General features: G+C 41.8%; 1 protein-coding gene and 1 long non-coding RNA gene across 6 annotated transcripts in view; one reads left to right on the top strand and one right to left on the bottom strand.

Annotated features, from left to right (window-relative positions):
• KCNN2 (potassium calcium-activated channel subfamily N member 2) overlaps positions 1-24,592 on the bottom strand; it is a 144,028-nt gene that overhangs the window by 75,290 nt on the left and 44,146 nt on the right. For 3 of the 4 annotated variants that reach the window (XR_010827463.1, XM_066987798.1, XM_066987797.1), the window contains exons 7-9: positions 3,805-3,903; positions 2,291-3,495; positions 2,112-2,207 (exon numbers count right to left, since the gene is read on the bottom strand). Coding sequence is in view for 2 of the 4 variants with exons in the window: in XM_066987798.1 (XP_066843899.1) it covers positions 2,112-2,207; positions 2,291-3,495; positions 3,805-3,826 (1,323 nt within the window). In the remaining 2 variants the exon portion in view is untranslated. Of the gene's footprint in view, positions 1-2,111; positions 2,208-2,290; positions 3,496-3,804; positions 3,904-24,592 lie in introns of those variants that run through there. The other variant, XM_066987799.1, reaches the window with a different exon arrangement.
• Positions 3,904-24,592, top strand: part of LOC106046538 (uncharacterized) — a 40,245-nt gene continuing 19,556 nt past the window's right edge. The window contains exon 1 of one of the 2 annotated variants that reach the window (XR_001213274.3): positions 3,904-4,042. This is a non-coding gene — a long non-coding RNA (uncharacterized lncRNA). Of the gene's footprint in view, positions 4,043-21,591; positions 22,735-24,592 lie in introns of those variants that run through there. The other variant, XR_007158783.2, reaches the window with a different exon arrangement.

Genomic DNA, 24,592 nt, shown 5'->3' on the forward strand with positions numbered 1-24,592 from the left:
AGCAGGATATCTGCTTGAATTAAAGACGAGTTTGCCATCAGAAAATAGTCAGCTTTAACGATTATTTAAAAACCACCACATTATCAGGGTTACAGAGTATTTTCTTTTGCCTGGAATAGATTCCACACCTTCCTAAGACAAAGCGTTTTAAAGGTACTTCTTGTTTTGAGATGTCAGGTGTAACACAAGTTTACCGCTGTAGATGGATGTACATTTTGTTCTGCGCGTTCTTCACCTTATTTTTAAAAAGTCACATCTGTGTACAAAACTTACTGTCCCAAAATTAAAAGGTGTCAGATACAGGATAGCTAAGGGTGGTACTATGCTCATTCCTTCTAACAGGCTCCCTGAAAACAGAAGTTCCCTTCCGTTTTCCAAATGAATGACGGAGCTCTTTGGGTCTGCAGCTCACTCCAGGTCTTGCCATGGCTACTGCAGTCCCTCAGACAAAAACAGAGAGCACTACTGTTTTAACAGCAGCTATACTGGTGTTCTACACTGTCAGGCAGCACTGAAAACTATGTTAACCTTGATTAAGTCACATGATTGCATAACTCCTTCCAAGCAGTCTCATACATGAGGAAGCTCTTTGAAACGACCAATATAAAAAGAAATTAGATCTTAAGTTTAAGACTGTTTTTTTTTCTGACAGATAAAACATCTCTAAAAGAATGAAAAAAAATGTAACTACTAACCTGAAAAAAAAATAGAGGTCTCAAAGAAATTACTTAGTGCAAGCTGATGCATGTAGAGATCTACAGCTATTCAGTTATCCTACATAAGAATTTCCATTTAAAGTTTCTGTAAAATGCCTTGAGTAATTCAAACATTTGCAGTGCTTTCTTTCAAGCTTTGTTCTTAACGCTTCAAGCACCACTTGTAGGACAGCACACCAGAGAAGAAGGCTCCCACATGCAGCAGCAACACTTATTTACGCGGATAAAGAACTATCTTCATCAGTATTCTGGTAGTTTATAGAGTACTTTTTCACCAGAATACTTGCTTATTGAGTACAATATTATTAAACAGCTTTCAATACCTTTGATAGTAACACAAAGAAACTGGGTTCTGAGCCAGAAATAGTTTTGCATGTGTAAGGACTTCACAACAGTATCCAATTCGGCAAAGAGTCTTCAGTAACGTAATACTTCTCTAACATTATCTTAAGTAGAAGAGCATGGTACCCTTTCGCACTGGAACTACAGCATTCATTTGTGCAGAAGACGGGAACTAAACAATTGTTAATTTCTCTTTTTACTAACTGCTACCACTGAAAAAGTCTTCTTTGCCCTTGAAGCCTGTCATTTCAGCCTGTAGCTGAAGGTGGTTCTAATTAGGAAAAGCAAAAGCACGGACAGATCTACGAGTACGGCATTTTTCTCTTCAGAACTTTGAACACTATCTGTTGTATGTTTCAGTTTAACTGAAACGATGAATTTTAATATCTTGGTCAAAAAGATTTACAGCAGATATTAGAACTAAGTCTCTCGGGCAGAACCTGTGACAGCATTTGTTAGACTTATTCTACAGCCTCAGCCAGTATGTTCCTCCTACCCTTAGCCCTACCTTTCCTGACAGTTCTCCTCTGTCCCACTCCCAGTGACTGCGCGGCGTTAAGTAAGACAGGTCAGACATAAGTCTTCCCCCACTTTTTAAATATTCTCCTGGAGTATGCTATACCTGAGGCAGCACAGGGAAGACTACATATCTCGCACCGTGCAGATGATTAACCTTGCCATCAAGAGAAAACACATAGCATGAAATTTAGTCAACGGGAAACAGAAGACTGTTGCTGTACCTCTGTTACAGAAGACAGCAGGCATGTCATATGGGAAGCATGTTATAACATGAGGGCTAAGGGATCCTACAGCACAATGGCAGGTACCAGTACCGAACAGGCAGAGCTCTCTGGTATGTATGTGTGTTCATGCAGCCTGCCGCCTGTCCATCCAGGGTTGGGATGCATTCACTAAACTCTGGTGAGCGCTGAGCTTCTATCTGTGCTTTCTGAGCCAGCGGGAAGTGTGACCTGCTCACCAGCTGCCCCTAAAACCATCGCCTCACCAGCGTGTCCCTGCCAACACCCATCCGTCCCCTGAAGGAGGCATTACCTGGATCTCCCGTGCGTGGTACACGATGATGAGCCCGAGCAGGATGATGGTGGAGAGGCTAATAAGGCATTTCAGAGCGAGGGAATACAGCGACTCCTGCAACAGAAAGACAACACGGACCCTCAGACACACACGACACGGGGACCTAGGGTGGCGTTGGGGGGCTCGGGGCCCGGTACCTTGGTGTAGGCGCCCCAGGACAGCTCAGTCTCGATGACCATGACCACGATGCCGAACATGCCAAAGATGAGCGCGTAGTCGCTGAGGCGCTTGCGCTTCTCGAAGAGCGCGCGGCGGTGCCCCAGCTTGTAGCCGATGTTCTGGTTCTTCTTCTTGCTGGGCTTGCTGGCGCCGTTGTTGGGGCCGCCCGGGCCGGGGCCGGGGCCGGCGGGGCCGTACAGGGCCAGGTTGTTGGAGTTGTTGTGCTCGGGCTTGGACACCACGATCTCGGGGGCGGCCGAGGAGGAGGCGGCGGCGGGGCTGGGGAGCGGCGGCTGCAGCGGCTGCGCCTCGGAGTCCATCTCGTGGAGGTTCCTGCGGGACGAGCTCAGGTTGCTGAGCGGCCGCATGACGCCGCCGTTGTACCTGCAGCTGCTCATGGCTATTTCGGTGAAGGGGTTGCTCTCCCGGCGCTGCTGCTGCTGCTGCTGGTGGTGGTGGTGATGATGGTGGTGGTGGTGGAGGTGGTGCAGGTGGGTGCTGCCGCTGCTGACACTGCTGCTGGGGCTGGCTGCCTGCTGCTGCTGCTGCAGGCTGTGGCACTGGTGGTACTGGGCGAACTGGTGCGGCTGCCTGCCATGGCTGGACGGCGTGAGCTCGCTGACGTTCAGCTGGCTGCCCTGCCGGGACGAGGCGGCGGACGACAGCGGCGACGGCTGCGTGCGGAGGGCGAGGGGCGACGAGGCGCGGAGCAGCAGCGGCAGCTGGTCCCCGGCGGCGGCTGCCGCAGCAGCCCCGTAGTAGGCGCAGTTGTTGCACTGGAGGCACGGGCTCTGCTGCTGCTGCTGCTGCTGCTGCTGCTGCTGCTGCTGCTGCTGGAGGCTCGCCTTGTCCGCCGGCGGGCGCTGCTGCTGCTGCTGCTGCTGCTGCTGCTGCTGCTGCTGGAGGCTCGCCTTGTCCGCCGGCGGGCGCTGCTGCTGCTGCTGCTGCTGCTGCTGCTGCTGCTGCTGCTCGGGGCCGAAGCCCGGCGGGAAGTGCCGCGGCGCCTCCATGCCGGGGCCGTTAAAGCCGCCGCAGGACCGGGCGGTGGTGCACCCTGCGCAATGCGTGACGGTCGGCAGGGGAGCGTCCTGCTGCCGCCACCACGGGCCCATCCCGGCTCCCGTAGAATCCGGGCGGCGCGTCCCATTGGTCGGGCCGACCAAAACAACGGGCATCACGTCACCTGCGGGGCGGGCGGGGGGGGCGGGGGGCAGCGGCGTGAGGCGGTGGGGGAGGCGCCGGGACCCCCGCCACGCCACGCCCCCTCCTCCGGGGCCACGCCCCCTCCCGGAGCCACGCCCCCCCGGAGCCGCGTGCCCGCCCTATAGCCCCAGCCACCCGTGGCTCCGCCCACCCGGTAGCTCCGCCCAGTCCGTGGCCCCGCCCCCCGGAGCCCCCCGCCGGGGGATGCCGGGGCCGCCCGGGGCTTCCCGGGGCCGTCCCCCCCTCCCCCTTTCCCCAGTCCCCCCCCTCCCCGTCCCCGTCCGCTCACATCTGCGCCGCCTCCGGAACATGGGCGCCTTGCCGTGCCGTGCCGTGCCGTGCCGGCCGTGCCGTGCCTTGCCTTGCCGCGGAGCTGTCCAGCGCCGCCCTGCAAGACACAGCGGCACACGATCGGCACCGGCAGGCACCCCGCGGGGGGAGCGACCCTTCCCCTCCGCTGCCCCCCAACCCACCCCCCCCGCCCCGGTGGCAGAGGGGAGGCTGCTGAGGAGCGGACCGCGGGGAAGGTAAGCGATTTGATTACAAGTGGGCTAATTGCAGCCCAGCTCGGAGCATAGCGCGGGCCCCTCTCGTTGTCTTTATTTTTCTCCATCAGGCCCTTAGAGGCTGAGAAAACAGCAAAAATGTAAGCTTTTTTTTTTTTTTTACACCCTTGCCTTCTCCCTAACATTAAACACAAAATTTGTGAGCGCTTTCTGGGATAAAAGCCCGCATCCGTGTAATTTCCGTGCTTCAAACAACACCCGCTTCCTTTGAAACTACAGACTGCATTAGGAGAAGCAAGCCGAGGTGCCCTGCCTTGGTAAGAAGCCCAGGGAAGCACTGTCAGGAAGTTTTTATATCTCAGGTACCTCCTCGTTAGCCCAGGTGTACCTTTTAAAACAAGCACGCCCTGCCCACGCACAGTCAAACAGCCCTCGTTAATGTAGCGCACACCATGGGTCCAAAACGTAGGTGGACCAAAAATTCTTGAATTAACAAGTATCACCATAGGTTATTCTGGAAAAGAGCACCCACGGTTGGAGTATACATAATATACAGCAGCACGAGGCCTTGTGAAAATACCAAATTCCTTCAACAATCAAGTTTTGAACAAAAATCCACCAACACATTCCTACATGAATGATAAAGCACTTTCCAAATACATCACTCCGTGGTTTTAAATTATACCATGGCACTAACGTGTAATTGGATGATCTCCATCACAGCCAGTTCTCCTGAGCACCAGAGTCACACACACACACACAAGTAAATAAATAAAAATAAAACGAAGCTCATATTTTAAAGGTGAACAGGACGTTTAACACTGCTTCACGTCTTCCACTGTTTGCTTGCAAAAGCATGGTGCTGTAATTCCATCTCAGTGATTCTGTTTTGCCTGTGTTTTCAACCACGTGAATCGCATGGATCTTAAAAATTTTAGGGAGCCTGTGCTTATATCACTGTGTAAATAAAGCTCCTGCACAGAGCTACTGTCCTGTTGTTATGTTTTCTGAAGTAATTTAAGCTTTAAATGTTCTCAGGTTTCATCTTTGCTTTTCTGTTCATGTCATGTCCTTCGTATTCAGTTAGGGGTACTTGCATGTTGTCTTTAACAGAAGATCTCAGGACCTAGTTTCCCATAGCAGATTTTTTACCAAATTTGTAAATCTCCATGTTTTACTTAGAAGTCACTGTGTCTATGTCCTGTATTTTCATCTAGTCTGGTCATGCAAGGTTTTATGAAATTGTGAAGAAAAAATTGATCTTTTTAAAATCTTGATAGACTAGAAATACATGATAGTTGTGTTCTGCATGGGGAAATGATTGCGTTTATTTTTCTAATTCATACATAACAATTACAAATCCCAATTTTAATATATCTCCTGTTGATAATCACTTTCATATGTAGAACTGGCAAGGGCACACTGCTGCTACTAGCTTTTGGATATCTCATCTGTTTGCTTGATTGTTTTATTATGCAAATAAAAAAATGAATATTCCTGTGTTTAACACAAGAGGTCATACTAATCACACAGCATGTTATAAAACTAATCTGCTGGAGGTTTTATTTCAGTTCTATTGTACAACCTGGGATATCACAGTCTCAGAAGGTCTACAGTAAGAACTGGTGAGAATTTGCTTCTTCATATCTAGGGAGGTAAACCTTCCTCTCTGTGACATTGGCAAATGAGCTGAGATAAAAAGATGTTATTTAATCTAGCATATTCCCTTTTAAAGTATTTTTAAAATTCACTTTTAAAAATGAATGTAATTAATTTCAGAAATAAAATATATTCTTCACTTGAATTGAATTGCTATATATTCACTTACATCACAAATAAATTAGCATGGGCAGCTCAGAACTACTGAAACATAGTAAAACAGTAACAGTGAACCAAATGTTATCTGTTTGGGCTTGGAGGCTTTGTTTTTTTTTCTACCTTTTTATTATATACTGGATGGAACTGCTCTTCTTACTGATCTTACTGATTATCGTAGGTCCTGCTGCTGTTTTGCCAAAGAGGCTGTTTTTACACTTATATGTGCATCTGTGTTCATGCTTGCACATGCATCTTTGTATAAAGTAAGAGACAATTCCTGCAGATCTCATGTAGTAATTATGATGATTGGAGATGTTTGGAGAACAGATATTTTTTTCTAAACCCACTAACTGCGAGAAGAAAATAAATTCTGTGGAACAAAACTATCAGTAGCAGGACAGGAAGCTCAGCAGACACAGGAAAAATTAGATTCTTGGGAGGGAAAAAACACTATGAAATATTTGAAGTGACAGCTAATGGCTAGTGGTTTCAAAAGCTCACATAACATCCAGTGAAGATACAACACCTACAGGCTACAATAACAGGTATTAGAAAGCTATTTTGGCTGCTATCCTATTGCCACCATACATGCCAGGCTCCTGCTAAAATCACAGAGAATTCTGCACTCATAAAAATGTCAAAGGATATAGGAATATATTAAGAAGAAGGAAACAAAATGAATGAAAAAAAGCTAGGAAATTCCATTTTGTATCAGTATTTTGCACTCAGAGTGTGTTCTGCATAAGGCCCAGGAGTTTCTAGAAAGCACTAAAGGAAACAGTCTCGTTCAGTTCGCAAAAAACAAGGGGGCACATAGCTGAGCGTACACACAGCAGATGCCTTTCAAGTGGAAGCAGAGTCACAGTAAGAAAAACAGAGGTAACGCAGATAGCAATAGGATATCAGAAAATCATTCAGAGGTACCCATGCAGTTCTAAAAATGCTTTGTGAGACCACAGCAAAGCAACCGCAGTTCAGCTGCCAAGGCGATGAGATGTGAACTACCCGCATGAGCCACATGTGTAAGTTACCTTTCGCATACCATCTGGCAGAGCTTTACCCACCAGATGGCTCTGACATTCACCCAGCAGCTTCCATCACACAGTTGTGATCGCGAGCTGGCATCCCACCCCTGCTGCACCTCTGCTGATTCCAGAGGCCTTCTGATAACATGCCACAATAGCAGGAGAAGGAGAAGAAATACCGCATGATGATTCCGTGCAGTATATACCAACATATCAGAAGGAAACATACTTTACAGCTTCTGCTTTTGATTTTATACTCTTCCACTAATCTGCATGTTCTTCTGCTCCTCCAGTGTATCACCAGCAGACATGCAGATTCATTCCAGTTCAAAACCTTCACCTGTTACAGGGGACATTTTGGATAACCAACAGATTTTCAAAAGTATGTACGCCGTAATTCTTGGGGGTGCTGCTTAAGAAATGCATAGAATTGCTACATGCCTTTCCAGTCAAGGGAACCTCAAGGGATGGGCTTTTTCTTTTTAAATTAAAAAGTATATATATTAGTACTATTAAACATTGAAAATATAGGAAGGGATCCACAAAGCAGCTAGGAAAAGTGTTTTTTCCTTAAGTCAGTTCTCCACCCTTTTTGGATATTATTATAGTACTTTGAGGTCACACAAGCTTAATGACTTTCTTTCTCGTCCCCACTTTTTTTTTCCTTTTTTTTTTTTTTTCTCATTATGGAGATACTGCCACCTACAAGGAATTTCTCATCTAGCTAATTGTATCAGTGTTAATACGATCTTTCATGGCCATTGCAGGTGCTCAGCAGGTGACTATTACATTATTTTTAATCTGACTGCAGTTTTGAAACAGACCTTTAACTCAGCACAGTTACTGAAATTACAAGATCATGCGCTGTTTCTATTTCAGCCTATGCAAATACAGAGAGTGACTTCAAGCGTGTGGGGGTTAGCAAGTGTGTAAGCTTACTTTTAACTTCATAGAATCCTGTATTTGAAAAATTTCAACCCATTAAGACCAGTGAGAGTGCTTGCATCTAACTATAAGATTGGCAGTGCACAAGTTGATGTTAGCTGTGCTTTTCGTCTCCATAAAATACGTCACTTCTAACTCATGTAGCAATTGATTCTAAATAACTACATTTCATTTGCCCATATTTGAAAAATATTAAATAAGTTTTTGCATTGGTACTTTATCATCAGTGCTTCCATTTTACCATCAGAAAGTAGTTACTATGGATTTGCAGTGGTGTTATATTTGGAAAGTTCATACTAGTTTTCTTAATAACATGATCCTCTACTAGTCTATGAAATGTGAAAGATGGACTTTGCTTTTACCAGATTGTAAATGTGTGGCATATATGGTTGCTTTCAAAGCTTAAATCCACTGTTGGTTCTTACAGTCAGCAATCTTCCGAAATCAAAACAGGAACTGGAAAGTTGCTTACTTGGTTGTGTTTTCTGGGGGCTTTTTTGTTTCTGCAGTTCTGATTCATGGAAAGACTTCGCAACTTCTACAGCACATTCAAATCCCATAATTCTGTTTGCTTGTTGTTGTCACAATCATACCTAAAGCCTTTTGGATATAGTCAGAACACATTCAAATATAAGTTCATGTAGTGGTCCTGTTTGCAGAAATCAGCCCCGCCAGGTCAGAGCATGGAAGACAGGGGAGAACTCCGCTGCTCAGCTGGTGTCAAAGGAGGTGGTTATTAAGGAAATCTCTGCTTCAAGCTGGCTCTGGTTTGATAAGCGTGGCAACTGAACCACTTCGTGAAGTAATATTCCAAAAAGGTGCAGAAAGTTTTACAAAATTTTTGTTCTCAGGAGTGTACTTCTTCTCACTTCTCTCCTTTGTTCCCTATTTTTCCATACTACTCAACCAACAATTAAATGTGTTTTTTGAGGAAAAGACTAGAAAGTTCTAATTAAAAAAAAAAAAGTGTAAAAAGATAGGCATTAAGACTTTTCACATAACCCATAAAATCTTACCCCATTCAGAAGACGTTTCTAAAGAATTAAACTTCCAACATTTCAGCTGGGTAACAGACACCTCAGCAACCCAGCTTACAAGATTAGTATCTCTTGTATTGGTAGAGTGACATTTTAAAATACAAGTGACATTAGATTGCTTAAAAAAGTTAGGATAAACAGACAATTTCTCTAAAGAAAAACTAACTTTTGTCATTCTGTCTACAACTAAACACATTCAAAATGTATTCTCTACAGAGGAACTACATTCAAGTAGTCGAGACAGGAAATATACAAAAAAAATGGTTTCTTCACTCCTGACAGCCATTTTAGATTCTTCATCTTTTTGGAAGATCAAAATAAGGAGTAAAATGGAAAGATCTAGATTTAATTAGGAAATCTCTGCTCTAACTATTATAGAGCATGTCCTAGAAGTTCTTAGACTAATTTTCCCAATATTAAAAATGTATCAGTGTTCAAGCAGGTCTGAATAAAGCGAGTTTTTTGATTGCATTGAAACCTCTTCTCTGGATAAGAAAGATAACCATAGACATGGAGGAATACATTGTCCCTTTTGTGATCATTACTGCAGAACAAATGACGTACATAGGTAAGAGATCTCTCTGTATTGCCTTGGAAATGGCAGTGCAGATGTCCGACAGTGTTGAGAGCAGCAAGTTGTTGAACTCTCTGTCACATGTTACTCAGTAATGCAGACAGTTTCTTTTTGAGGACACAGTTCTGCTGTTCAGCCAGACAGTATTTTCCCAAAGGATGTAGATGTAACATCTACCTCTGCCTTCACACACCTCAATTCTAGGCACCACTACAGCATCCAAACACATGAATTAGAGGGATGAACAAACCAGTATGCAGAGACTGTGCTAGTCAGGAATACAAACTGAGGATAGGGATGCTTCTTCAAGACCAACATGAATCTCCTATTCAGGTTTTGTAGCCTGGAACTCTCTTTTCATGGAGTAGGAGCCTAAGCGTTTTCTTTTAAACACCATCAGCCATTGTGTTCTCTTCTTAAATGTCAGCTAGGTGGTCCTGGGTGCTTCTCCACATATACATGGTAGGGAAGAAAACATGATCTTCCTTTCTGTCAGCCTAGAAAGACTGGCACACATACTCCATCTGAGAGAGTGGGCTCTAAAAATCAAGCTCTAATGTAGTAGAGGGATGGGGCAAATTATCATTATTATTATTTAACAGTAGTAGTAGTCGTAGTAATAGTATTTTATTACTACTGTGTGATACTACATGGTTTTTGGTTTGAACCCATCAGCAATCAAAAGGAAGTCCTGACTCTGTTTTGATCAGAATCTACACTTCCTAATTCTCTGGCTGAAAAATAAATTATCCACAGAGTTTTACTCCTTTCAACTTGTTCAACTCTGTTTCAAGTGTAGTATTTCTATTTCTACAAGCAAGTATTTACACAGACCAAATGCAGGTGCCAAAGGGTCTTTGTTCATGTCCTTGTACAGAAGTATCCCTTTGCGGATATAAACGTACATCTTATGAAATTACAGGTGTGATTTTCTCATGAAACACAGTGGCTTGCATTTGCAGAAAGGTGGCTGCTGTATTGTAGGCACAAATTCTGCCGATACATTTGTGTCTGCAAGAGCACCTGTAACTTCAGGACTGCAAGTAGACTGGAAAGTGAGAGGTGCTAAAACAGTGAAAATGGATACACGGTTCTCAAACTGGAGGAAGAATTGGCACTTACATCTTGTATGAGTTAAAGTGTGAACTTGCATGATAATGCCCGCTAGTAAGCTCACAAATAATGTTTTTGTAAGTAGTTAAAAGCAATTCAAGTGGATCAGTATTGCTCATTAGTCTCTGACCTTCAATATAAAAGTAATACATGACAACAGAGCTAGAAATGAAAACAAGACAGCAGTCACTATGAAGGAATACTGAAGCTGTAGAGATGAACTATGTGAGATGGAAAGCATGAAAATGGGGGATAAAAGAAAAAAAAAAAAAGCTGCAATTCCAAAATAGAAGTGACAGCAGATGTTTAAAGAGAGAGAGAGAAACTGAGATATGGGAATTGGAAAGGGTAATTACAAAAATGAGAGGTGATGTTTTGGCCATCATACAATACACGTACAAAAGAATTTGTCTAAATTTGATGTGCCACCAGCACTGAATTTCTTAAAAAGCAAGAATGTCAGTAATTAAATGCCAATGACAAATTCTGGGAAGAGATTTTATCCTTGTAGAATGCGAAATATCATTTTGGCCTAAGTCCTGAACAGCAAAAGTTGGCTAGCTGGTGTAAGATACATGCTCTTTTAAAGAGCAGTTCTACCGGAGAACTCATCATCATTGCAAATGGTCTGTGTCCTCAGGAGATGGCTGCAGCACCCTCCTCTTGTGCTCAGTACGGCAGATAAGGCCCGTGAGCTCTGGGACTGCCCCTCCTTGTAGCCTGTGCCCAGGACCCAGGATTAGACGAGTAGCTGTCCCCATAGGGGCTAACCAGGGACTCTGTAGGCTAAGGAGTGCTGAGTAGGCAGCAGTAGATAGAGGGGTAATCTGCTTCACACACCAGTATTATGAGGGCAGGGCAACGGGGACACATTCAAGCTGACTTTAAAGGACTTGGGTCAGAGAAGAAGCCTGGTGGCCATTGCAGAAGGCTTAGACCGTGCTGCTTATCGGATGCTGCTTATCGGGACAAGCAGAGCTCTGCTGCTGGGGCCCCCTCCCAGCGCTCCCCGCTGCGCAGCAGGCCTCAGGGAGGGCCTGCCCATCTGATCTCAGCCTGCTTCCTAATAGCTTTGGCAGCGATGGCTGTGAGATAATAGGTCTGATCTCCCTTATGAGATCTCTTTTTTTAAATGCCAGATATAAATCTAAATTGATACCCAAGATGCCATTTAATCTCGCTCAGTTGAAAACTCAGGTTTACCAGGAGAGTAATTTGAAAAGGTTTGCATTTTATGGAAAAGAAGCCCATTATAAATTTTGAGTATTCTCATTTCTGAAATTTCATGTACTTACCACTAACTTTTCTGGTAAAAGAGAGGACAGAAATCCTGTTCTCTTTTTTTTTTTATATATATAGCATATATTATTTCTAGGTCCTTTTATTTAACATTCTGGGTTGTAAATATTTAGAAGACCACTCGGAAAAGCTATGAAGTGAGATGGGCAGGTAGTGTTTTCTCACAAGTGTTTTCTGTCCCTTACCAATAAAATTAACCTTTTCCCAGCCTCCTTTAGCACTAAACCGCCCTTCTTGAAAGGAAATGTCACAGTGCAGCACTTCAGAGAAGAATGCTGCAGCATTGCCTTCAGTTAAAAGTCATTAAACTGTTCTCATGGTTATTCTTCATCCTGTTACTTATGCATCTCCAGTTGTGACTGCATATTGAAGCGTTTCACTGAGCTACCTGCGGTGACAGGCAATATTCCTACATCAGGTGACTTTGTATGAGAAGACTAAAAATTGTTTATTTATTTGTCATTGTTCATTTTATTATTATGTCCATTAAAGCAATAGCTTCCCAGGATTCCCAGCTTTATAACATTTGTTTAAGCCAAGCTTATCTACAACATCCAAACAAAGAACTCATAATTAGTAATTACTGGTCCACCCTAACACCGTTTATCCTTGTTAAGTCATGTACAAAGATTAACTTGGTTTACTTTTCAGGAGACTTTTGAATGTTCAGGTTTTTCTAAATATATGTGTAACAGACCAGTAGAGTCAAGGGGACAGTCTATTGTGCTATACCTATGAAGAATATGGGTTAAGCACTCAGCAAGTTATATCAGACTGTTAGAAGCAGTTAGAAGCAGTGTGCTAAATCGTAGCACACTAAATCTTAGGAATTTCTTAGCTGATTTATTTTGCCAAAATGACTATTGGATTAGCTGTTTAGCAATTCTGAAAACTAAGCCAATTACTACACTCCTAACAGTCAGAACCCTTTCTTAGTTTTAGTACAAGCTTTTATCTTTTGGTACTAGGCAGAAGAGGAGGACAAGTAGTCCGGATCTAAAGAAGTGGCACAGTGCCAGCGCAAGAAAACATGAGTCACTTCCCTGGATATAAAGCCTTTTTATATAATAATGTAAACATAACAATGTTTTTCATCAAGTTATGTAGAAAATGGATACTGGGCATGTGTTTAGTGAACCATCTGAGCGGAAAGCATTAGAATAATCAGTAGGTTAGACTGAGGACAGCTGTTTTTTATAGTCGCTTTCATTCTCTTGTAGCATTGCAATAAGAGTATTAAAAAAATACAAACATTAAAATAGATTATTTGAATTATGCTAATTAAGGGGCAAACAAAATATATGAAAAGAGGCAATAAGTGTTTCAATCAGAGGTAATGGAAAAGTGGAAAGTACTTTCCCAGTAGCTATACGAGCGTGGACACAAATAAGACATGCTAAATGAGAACTTTCAGGAAGAACACTAAGAAATTGTATCTAACAGTCAAAGAACTGTGCACAGTATTATTGGGCTTGTTCACCTGCTGCAGAAATTTCATATTTCTGCCTGAAGAGATTGCATAAATATGTTTATGAAATAAACATGTTCTTCTGTGTGTTCTCAGTTATATATGAATGAATGAAACAGGCAAGGAGATTCAAAGCATAAAAAGACCATTTCTACTTCTTACAGAGCATGAATCCTTAATTTAGGTTTATATAGCTGTCTGGCAGCACTTAGGACTTTCCAAAAATAGAAGAACTACCTGATAACAATTTTGTGTAAATCTAGATATTTTTTTTTTGTGCTAGGCAGTAATCCCTGTGCATCCATTTCAATAAAGAGAATCCCTCTTGTTTTAGCAAACTAAAATAAAATGAAAGAATAAGGTCACTGATGAATTTTTAGATGTTTAACAATAGGTATTTAGCTCCAAATAAATAAATAATAGCAATGAATAATCATAAATTAGCTGTGCTTTTTTTTCCATAGCTACTGCATATAGCAATAATATTTATAGCAGTACCATTCCCAGTCCATCATAGACATAAACATGCACTTTTCACAACAAGCTAAGTAAAATTACTCTCCTTTAGCAAGGAGAAAATCAGCACTTTTATAACATCTGTTAAAAAATCTTTTTGTATTGTCTTCATTTTCTCTGAATACCTGCCATCCTTCAGTTTCAGGAGTGAACTTTTTGGGGGTCATTTTTGGCCACCAAATTGCCAGTCTCCAGTCAGTTTTTTCCAGTGATACAGTTTAGCACTAAGTGAACTGGGATGGAGATGCGTCAAAATCCTGATACTTGAGAAATGGCAAATGAGTGAAACACAAAATACCATGGCAAATGAAGAAACTGTTCAAAGAGAATCTACACTGGGAGCTCAACAATACTTCACAATCTTATCTTTGAATCTGTATTTACTTGGTTTTAGAAATTAATTTGAAAAGATGCTCACTGAAAGTAGAAACATACACAATATGTATTCTTGGACACCCTGTCTCATTTCAAGAGTTGCCTGCTTCAAACAGCTGCTCAGTAGCTTTCATAGTATAAGTTACCAGTTCCAGAGAATCGCAGAACCATTAAGGTCGGAGAAGACCTCCAAGATCATCTGATCCAACCATCCCCCTACCACCAATGTCACCCACTAAACCACGTCCCTAAGCACCGGGTCTAACCTTTCCTTGAACACCCCCAGGGACGGTGACTCCACCACCTCCCTGGGCAACCCGTCCCAATGCCTGACTGCTCCTTCTGAGAAGAAATGTCTCCTCATTTCCAACCCAAACCTCCCCTGGTGCAGCTTGAGGCCGTTCCCTTTAGTCCTATCACTGATTATCTGCGAGAAGAGGCTGACCCCCAGCTCCCCACACCTTCCTTTCAGGTAGTTGCAGAGAGCAATAAGGTCTCCCCTGAGCCTTCTCTTCTCCAGACTAAACAACCCCAGTTCCCTCAGCCGCTCCTCATAGGACTTGTGTTCTAGACCCTAGCAGATGGATTTCTTAATCAGGATTTTTTAATTCTCTCTCACCTGAGTACATCTCTACAATAATAGCGCAAAAAGGTGAACTCTGTTACTCTAGAGCATAAATGATTTAACACTAAAATGTTTAACTAGTGAAATTCCTTCCTACTAAATGCCCATTCTGCTCCAGAGAGCATCATTTAACCTCTGCAACAAGAACAAGAGTTTAAAAACTCTGCACCACATCAACAACGGAATTAAATGCTGTATTTCTCAGCACTATAACTGTTCTCCTTCATCCAGGCAGCTAATATAATCCATAACCTTTACTTGCAGATTACAACTAGAAACAGAGGAAATTAAACAGCTGTCTGCCTTGCCTGGTCTCTTGGACGACCCTTCTGTTGTGGGTCCCAGTATGTTGTGTTGTGCTGAGGCTCAAAGAAGACGAGGTACTGAATTACACAATGGTGCACCAGAAGCAATATCACACCAACCAAGGTTCCCTGATTCCCATCCATAAGCTGATTCATCGACTGGAGAACCAAGGAGTGGCAGCAAGACTCACTTGCCCTTTAATGGTCCCATATGGCCATTGAGAAAGTCTAATGGAGAGTGGAGGCTTTGTTGTGGCTCATCACAAAGAGTTAGTCATCAAACTGGGACATTGAGCGGAAACATGGGAACCTGACCTAGCCAGTAGACAGCTTCCATCTGAAGGATCACAGCACTTTACAGAAGATGCCAATACAGAGTACACTGGATAGACTCCCAGATCCAAACTGTTTCCTGGGGTACAATATTCATTACCACTCTCTACAAGATGCAGGGGTGGTGGAAAAGGGAAGAAGAGGATGCTGTGATGCCTGTGCATACTTTGTGTGCTCAGCACACACCGAAGATGCAGAACAAAGAGCGTCAATATATTCCTCTGCTTGATGAGCTTTAATGTGCATCTTTCAGCTCAGTGCTGTAGCCACTAACCCAGAGGGTTTTCTGAAATGGGACTCTTAATAGAATATACTTTAAACACTCATTAGTACTGGGACTGGAATCCAGGCTTCAAAATCCCAAGTGACTTCCTCAGCCATTAGTCTGTAGAGCTTTGCAATGGCTATTTAATTATTCTGTTCAACAGTAAGAGTAATTGAGAAAACCTTACCCTATATTCTGTCAATTAGAGAATTCAGCTCAGAGGGATTTAAGATTTCATCACACAGAAGAGACAGGTGTCTCCTATGCTAGCGGACATTCGTAGCCCTTAGGATTATTTAATAAGTGAATTTTGGGGTAGTGGCACCTCTGTTTCTGAAGAGGGCATAAGGGGAGGAGAAAAACTGGGTAGTGAGTTATAAAAATGCCTATTGCAGTTGGCTGTGATGGTAAGAGAGGTAGGAGAAATACTGAAGATCAACTGATTGTTTCTTGACAGGCATAGACATAAGGTTGTGGCCTACCCTAACATTATGTGCAAGTCTCTAGTCCTGGGCACCCCCAAAACCAAGGCCTTGAAGCCATGAATCCTGATCTTATGCATTTTAGTAAGTCCCCCCAAAAGTGATCCCGACTGTCATTTTGAATACCTATCCCCTACTTACTGCTTTCTCAGTAAAAGAGGATATGGGGAACACAAATAAAGGAGGGATTAATTGGTCAGTATTTACGTATGCACCTGGATGTTCAAGATGAAATAACGGAATTACAAACAGCAGAATATGTAAACCCTTGCTTAAGACTGCATCAACACAACATAGCTGGGAAATGGCCAATATGATGCCAAGGTTCCTAGGAAGATAAGCGATGCTACAGACCAGTAAACCTGTTGTCTGGATAGCAGAAGTGAGTGAAAACTATAATAGAAGATGGAAGTAATACATACATGGATCACTATGGTTCTAGGGAAGAATCAACATTTTTTCTTGCCCTTGAGGAGGAGCCATATCTAAGAATTAGTTGGATTTCCTTGAAAAAAATGAACACAAGTGTGTTAAGAAAGCAGAAATATTTAATACATTTGGATTTTCAAAGGGCAATTCAGGGGGAACCTGAAATCAAGTTCTTTTTGTGGTAAATAATCAGTACTTCTTTTCCCCTCTGTATAATTTTCCTTAAGCATTAAAATAGACTGCTATGTGGTAAGGCCACACCACTAATATTTACTAAATCATTTTGTTTACTGAGGCAGAATAGTGAGTCACTGCAACAAAACATTTCAAACACTAATTCTAACAGTTTTTTGTTGTTGTTTTTTGTTTTGTGTTTTTGTTTTTCTGCATATCAACTTTAAGATTACATTAATAAGTACTAAGAGGATGCATAGCAGCCCTGATAGTCTTATCTGGTCTTCCACTAAGGCCCTACTGCAAGTAAATTAAATAAAAGTAGATGAATATGAACAAACTTTGCACTAAAATATAATGTACTTATATTTTGAGGGTGTGAGTCATGTGGCAGGAATACCTCTCCTAAGATGACTAGGTAGCTTCACAGTCACAGAAACAAAGTTCAGTGACTAGTCAGTGGACAAAGGGAGAGAGTCGCCCAGCAAACTTCAGGGAACTAAATCCTGAAAAAAAAATATTTCTGGTTTTGGAGGAAGACTCTTCCCATCAAAAAGTTAGCTGAATAATCAGAGCAACCAGATTTTAAAGTGAAAAATGAACTGACTTTTATCAAAAGCAATTGCTTTATCAAGGATGATACGCATAATCATCTTTTGTACAGTACATTTATTTCTTCCTTTTCCTGTCACCCTATTTGCACAGAGTTGCAATAGCTTGAGTTTTATACATAACTATATGCAATTGAAGGCTGATTGTGGTTTGTTTGTTTTACATTTGTTTATTTGTTTTTGTTCATTGTTGTTTTGTTTTGTTTTAAAGGAGATGGGATCCTTAAGTTACTGACAGCTGATCAATAATTTTAATGCAGCATTTTTCATCACATTCCCAAAAGGAATCTTATGCCCAATATTAGTTTGCCATGGGGGAGGGGGGGGGGTAAAGGAAGTCTCATGTTTTAGGAATTTGCTCCTTTTCCATTGCAGACTACCTCCTTCAGTAAAGTGGATTTGGGAATCAGTTTTAGCTGACAATATTAAATTCAATTACATTAACAGAGAAGATGTAGAAGGATTATTGATAGTGGAAGAGGAAAAGAGGAACAATCCTGAGAAATGCTGATCTTACAAAAAGAGAAGAACTTCTGTAGTGGAGATACTCAATTAATGAAACATAAGCCAAATCCACTTTGTATATTAATTTCTCCTTTGAATTCTCTCTCTTTCATCTAACAGGAGCAGCATTAGGAGCACAAAAAGAACTGTGCTCATCTTGTAACCTTATAAATCTAAGAAAAATAAAGGAGAAATGAAGAAATTGAACTTCAACATTTGCAGCTAGACTATTTATATCCAATCTATAAATATATAGGACATTGTTTTGTAAACTCTTTGTTTTACTGTACTCTCATATGGCTAAGCCAAACACACACGCACAAAAAAAAAAAAAAAGGATCTATTTTAGATCTAGTTACAGCTTTTGGCAGCATTCAGTATTGCTGAAAAGACAGCTTTCTACTTCTATACTGCTTCCAATAAGTATTTGTATTTTGCAGATGAGTTGCAAAAGCTTTGATTTTAGTTTGGTGGAGTGGAATCAAAAATTACTGAGGCATCAGAGAATTGGGTAATCTCTTCCTAAACAGAGAGCTGTCATGACACAGTATGTTTTCTATCCCATTATATGTATAACCATACCTTTGTTCATTCGCTTAATTCATCAGTCTACATTCTAAGTGTAGTGCTCCTATGTAAAGAAACTTTGCTGAAGCACCCAATATTGCTGTATCAGTTAAGCCAGGTTTTTCTCTCAAGTGCCTTAAAATTTTGGCTGCCTATTTTTTTCATGGATATACCTGCCACTTTAAAAAGGTGTACACTTCAGAAGGTGCTAGAATCCAGTCTCAACTATCCAGCCGTGTAAATGTATGAGGCTGAGTACCAAAAGCAGTGGTTCCAAAATCACTGCAAGCTTATGAAAATATTGGTCTTCCTATTTTTATTGTATAATTGCAGCTGTTGCAAGGTGAAATATCAATCCCTGGATAAAATCACTCAGAATTTTGTTTTAGCCTACCTTTTAGTTGTCTATTTTCTGAAGTATGTAAGTCCGATTCTTCACCTCAAAATCAACTTTCAGTAGGATCAAATGCCTACTAGAGTACATGAATAAAAATAAATCAATTAGTTTCAGTAGATGGCTGGACCAAACCACTATGTATAGTAATATCAGGTACTCTAACCTCTCTGTAACTGTCGCTTTTAGCACACTACATGATAAAACAACTGTGGTGACAAAGTGCTGTCAAAAACTTTTAGGCAGCAAAATCCAACTGTAAGCTTCCCATACTTCTGAACAAGATTTACAAGAGGCACCTTACAGGGAAACACAAGTGTAAAAAGGCACTTCATGTGTGGTCTCTCCCCCAGGTTAGTAAGCATCAGAGGTGTGCTCCTCTCTCCACTTTGAAGTCAAAGCCTGAAACCTCTCCCAGATAGAAACGCCTATGTAAAAGTAAAGCCAGACAGAGCAGCAGCATCTTCCCGTCTGCACCATAGTCTTGGGATTAGAAAATCATCTCCTACCTTTTGGAAAACATCCCAAACTGCTCTTTCACTGTCTGTATCTCTCCCTTGCCACAGTGTTGAAAAAAGTCTTTCAGGAAAAAGAAAAGGAGTGTGTCAGTACTGCCTACTGGCTCAGCATTCAGTGAGGAGGGCACTCCGGATGCTCAGGACTCTGATATTTGTCCTGTATCAGTCCAGAAGCATCTCCTCCATCTCTGCTTGTAGCTGTGTTTTGAAGGAAGCAATGTCTGCGGTTACATTTCATGAAAACCACAGTCCTCTAGATTTTGCATAGTATGTGCTGGAGGAAAGCCAGTGGACCACTGCCTCAAGGAGACTGAAGGACATCTAGCTTCCGTATCCAAGTGAGATTATGTGTTAATGGTTCAGCAATGATAAAGCACTGCTTCCAGGTATAGGAAACTCTTAGAGACAAAAGCTAACATGATTGTGAATTAGGTCCCACAAAGATTAGACAGAGGCTGAGCAACACTGATTCCTAGGGAGTGTTTAGAGGTGCCTGCTGCTCTCATTTTATGCACCTCAGTTCTTTTTTGAATGATGCAATGTTATAACTGCTCTCGGGGAGAACGGGACAGTCACAAAGGACACTTGGTCTGGAAAGAAGAGATTCTGCATGCAGTCAGTAGAGGAAGACACACTGAGGCCTCTGCTCAGAGCAGGCCCCACAAGAGCTCCCAGAAGAAAGTTTGTCCTTGTAAATACTTATCATCTTCTGCAAGTTGCTTACAAGTGGACAAGGAGAAGAGCATGTATAGAAAGCCCTCACATCTCATGTATTTAGGTATCTATACAGCAGCAAATCACAGCTGCAGTCCTCATCTCTCTTGTGTTGCCATCTCTTGACATTCCTGCATTGCTCCACAGATACAGAATCTGCCTACATCTCCCATGTGAATGGTCCCTAAAAAGAAATAAAAGACAAAATATCCATGGTTCATGTGAGGTCTCTTATTTATGATTCATCAGCAAAGCTTTAGGGTTTTGTAAAAATAAGTTTATAAGTTTATTGAACTCAAGCTACAATGGTTCTGTCTTTGCTAAAACCCCCAGAGTCAAATTTTAAGTAATTGCATTTGACTATATTCATCCTTCTAACTACTTTTTTTTTTTCTTTCTGAGATTTGTAGGTCTGCTAAGGAAATAGATACAAATTGAATAAGCCAAATTGTTCAGAGCACACTACTTTGAACTAGAAAGCACAAATTACTTGTCCAGCTGAGTTTGTCCCACACCTTTGTTCCATGCGCTTATGGTCTCATAGTGAGCAGCAGAAGGAAGCCCAATTCTCTCCGACCCCATTAGTGTAAAAATGACCTAAGTCTCACTGCTCTCCGAGGCTTTTGTCTTAATCAAGATACTCTTCAGTTGTCATTCATGATCTGGAATTGCCTTTCAGAGGAGGAAAGAGCTTCTCTTCTTTTGATAAAAAGAGCTAACAAGAATAGACATAAAAATGCAATTTAAAACATTTTTTCCAGGACTTGGATTCAGTGCCTCCACTGTTTAAGGTAATTCTGAAGGAAAGCCCCAGTCACCCTACTGTAGGCTACGCGAGACCTGAGGACAGATGGCATCCTCAGGCTTTCACCCTGAGGCCAGGCCACCATTTACACAGAAAGCAAGAGTCACTGGACCAGAATGAACTTAAGAATTCCTCTTTTTCTTTTTTTCTTTTTTTTTTTTTAAAGCAATTACAGCAAATGCATTCAAAGTAAATGAAAATTATTAGCTTGAACATACATATTATTAATTACTGACTATACGTGTAATAGAGGAGAAGGATCTGAGGGTGCTGATCGATGCTCACCTGAACATGAACCAGCAGTGTGTCCAGGTGGCCAGGAAGGCCAATGGCATCCTGGCTTGTATCAGGAACAGTGTAGCCAGCAGGAGCAGGGAGGTGATCGTCCCCCTGTACTCAGCTCTGGTGAGGCCACACCTCGAGTGCTGTGTTCAGCTTTGGGCCTCTCACTACAAGAAGGACATCGAGGTTCTCGAGCGAGTCCAGAGAAGGGAAACAAAACTGGTGAAGGGCCTGGAACACAAGTCCTGTGAGGAGCAGCTGAGGGAACTGGGGTTGTTTAGTCTGGAGAAGAGAAGGCTCAGGGGAGACCTTATTGCTCTCTGCAACTACCTGAAAGGAAGGCTGGGGGTCAGCCTCTTCTCACAGATAACCAGTGATAGATCTAGAGGGAATGGCCTCAAGTTGTGCCAGGGGAGATTTAGGTTGGAAATGAGGAGACATTTCTTCTTAGAAAGAGCAGTCAGGCATTGGGATGGGTTGCCCAGGGAGGTGGTGGAGTCACCGTCCCTGGGGGTGTTCAAGGAAAGGCTGGATGTGGTGCTTAGGGACATGGTTTAGTGGGTGACATTGGTAGTAGGGTGATGGTTGGACCAGATGATCTTGAAGGTCTCTTCCAACCTTAATGATTCTATGATTCTGTGATTCTATATTATCAGCTGTGGAATATATCACCACTGTCTTCTTTCCTGTTGATACAAGAATCAAACTTTGTCCTCACAGTGAAACTGATCAAACATGTCTCCCATTTCTTTTTCTCTACAATTTTCATGACTTCTATTGTGTAGTAACAAGGGCATCGCTACCACAGGCACATACGAAGAAACTGTTTACTCAGTAAAGTTTTATGAACAGACAGAAGTATGTAAAAACCTGGAGCATCTTGTGCAGTTCTTTGCAAATAACAAGGGTGACACAGGCTAATAAAGCAGCATAACTAAGGGCAGAGGTACAGGCATTTGCAGTACATGGAATTACAAGTGCTGCACGTTAGCATGGCAGTTGTAACTGCAGGGACTTGCATGTCAGTGAAGAAATTTAGCAAAAGAATTTTTGCTAGTCATTAGAACAGATACTGATGAAGTAAAATTTCTCCTCTGTTCTACTTTATGTATCTTTGATGAGGGGAAAACTTGTATCTTTCTGTTTATATCTACTCAATTTCCTGCCATGCCCCAGACAAGCTCAAAAAGAAATCCCATTTATTCAGAACTACAGATGTCATTTCTGCTTTATGCCCCCCTGTGCTTCCTTACCTCATGATTTCTGAGCACTTCTGTCTGCTACCAGTCAAATTCTTGCCCCAGCACACAGCCGGAACAACCAAGATGTGTGTTGTGTGTGCCTTGGCCATGAGCCTTCAGCTGGTATTCACATTGAAATACTTCTTGCTTCCCAGCCACGTTTCCAATAGGTTAATGAAAACTGAAGTGTTTTTACATCATGTTTTAAGACTGTTGTAATTTCCATTTTCCCTTAGCATCTACAGGCATCTTTCTGTATGGGGGCCAGCTCCTGTCCTGCCTTCCAGTAGCATGGTGAGTCTGCAAGCCATGAAAGTGGTGCAGTTACATTGCTCATGTCTCAAGACTTGGGATACTTGTTTCTAGTGCAATATACAGTCTTAGCACTTCGGAAAGCAGAGCTTGGCTACACTGGTATCCAGGTAGTCCAATCCCTCTTTCCCATTACAGTAAACTCACTAGAATACCTACATTAGTAAAGGTCAAGAAGCCACTTTGCAGCCTGAAACTTTCCTCTTTCATTTCTCACCACTATTTGTATATACTTAGACATGCTAGCCAGGCTGTTATGGTTGAAATCCTACCTGTCATACTTACATGATTAATCACATTGTGAGCTAAGCCTTAAGAAGGGCTACACACTTGAAAGCATAATTCATTACCTCTTGATATAATAAGTATTCATAGTTCTCATTGATTTAAGCTATTGAGTTCTGTACCTTTCATGACTAAGGCTGGATTTGACCCCAAATGTTTTCCTCTAAAAATACAATCAATTGTAAATAGATTAAACTCAGTATCATCCAAGCTGTAGTCACTAAACCAGATAAATATTTGAAGATGTGATCTGTAATTGAGGTCTATCATTCCTCTAAGCCATTCTGAAGGGATGAAAATGGAGCACTTTTGCCCCGAGTTGGTTTTTGACATCCTTCAAAACTAAAAAGGAAACTAAAATGGTTTGGAATTTAATTTGATAACATAGTGAAAAGAATAAATATTTCCAAATAGACAAACACAGTGCTCAACAATTGTCATTCCTTTCCCATTCAACACAATCGGGCTGTCCCTGATGAGAAGTCAACAGCCTCTCTGCATAGCAGGCTCCCTTCTGCAAGCAGTTTTACATCATGCCAAGCTTTCAGAATACCCATGAGGTACCTGCACATTTTTTACAATTAAGATGAGTTCTAAGAGGCAATGTTCTGTTTTCTCAGCAGTCAAGACATCTGTGGCTCCTGCTCTTAAATAGCATGGGTTTCATACTTTCATTATTTATCACTCTTACAGTCTGTCACCTCATATTCAGCCATATAAAGCATTACACTGTCACCTCATATTCAGCCATATAAAGCATTAAGTGCAGGCACAGAGGATGTTAGTGAAATCGTCATATACATAAGTATTAACATGTAATGGAGGTATTAGGATAATCAACAGACTCATTTGATGACATTATTGTAGACATACTAGTAGGAAGATTCAATTCATTACATATTAGCTGCCCTTTAATAATAGTCTGAGAAATTTCTGAAGCATGTGAACACTAGAGCAGTGTCTGGTAGAACATGTAGATATTAAGATTGATTCTTTTTCTTAAAAAGTTGAAAAAATCCACAACTGTTATACCTAATACATACACATAATACAGCATATTGGAAGCCCTGATCCAGACAGAACAACCCACTACACACTTGCCACCGTAGAGTTCTGGGAGATAGTCATATCCCCTGCCACATGAACATAAAAGTGGACTGGAGTTTGCATTTAATATTGGGACAGACTGAATATTCATGTCTCTTCACGTACATTTACCTTTCTCCCCTATCCCTTTGAAACAACATAGTTAGTTCTGGTTTGCACTAGACTTGAGAGGGATTCAACACCTGAATTTCTTCTGACATTCTCAGACTTGGATTAATTTTTTGTAATGGATCTGAAGTATTCATTGAGCTTTTTTTTTTTTTTTTTTTGCATTGACAAATTAGCTGCAAGCTAAAGAGGCTACCACAACGCATTTATTCACAAACATTTCTGCATCTTCTGTGAAATTACTTCATTTAATACTGCTGAAAAAAAAAAAAAAAAAAAGGTTCTAAACACAAGATTGCTAAAGATGGTTATTCAGTTTTAAGATTTTTGTAAAGGCTGC

This window comes from Anser cygnoides, chromosome Z (assembly GCF_040182565.1).
Source record: "Anser cygnoides isolate HZ-2024a breed goose chromosome Z, Taihu_goose_T2T_genome, whole genome shotgun sequence".
Classification (NCBI taxonomy): domain Eukaryota; kingdom Metazoa; phylum Chordata; class Aves; order Anseriformes; family Anatidae; genus Anser; species Anser cygnoides.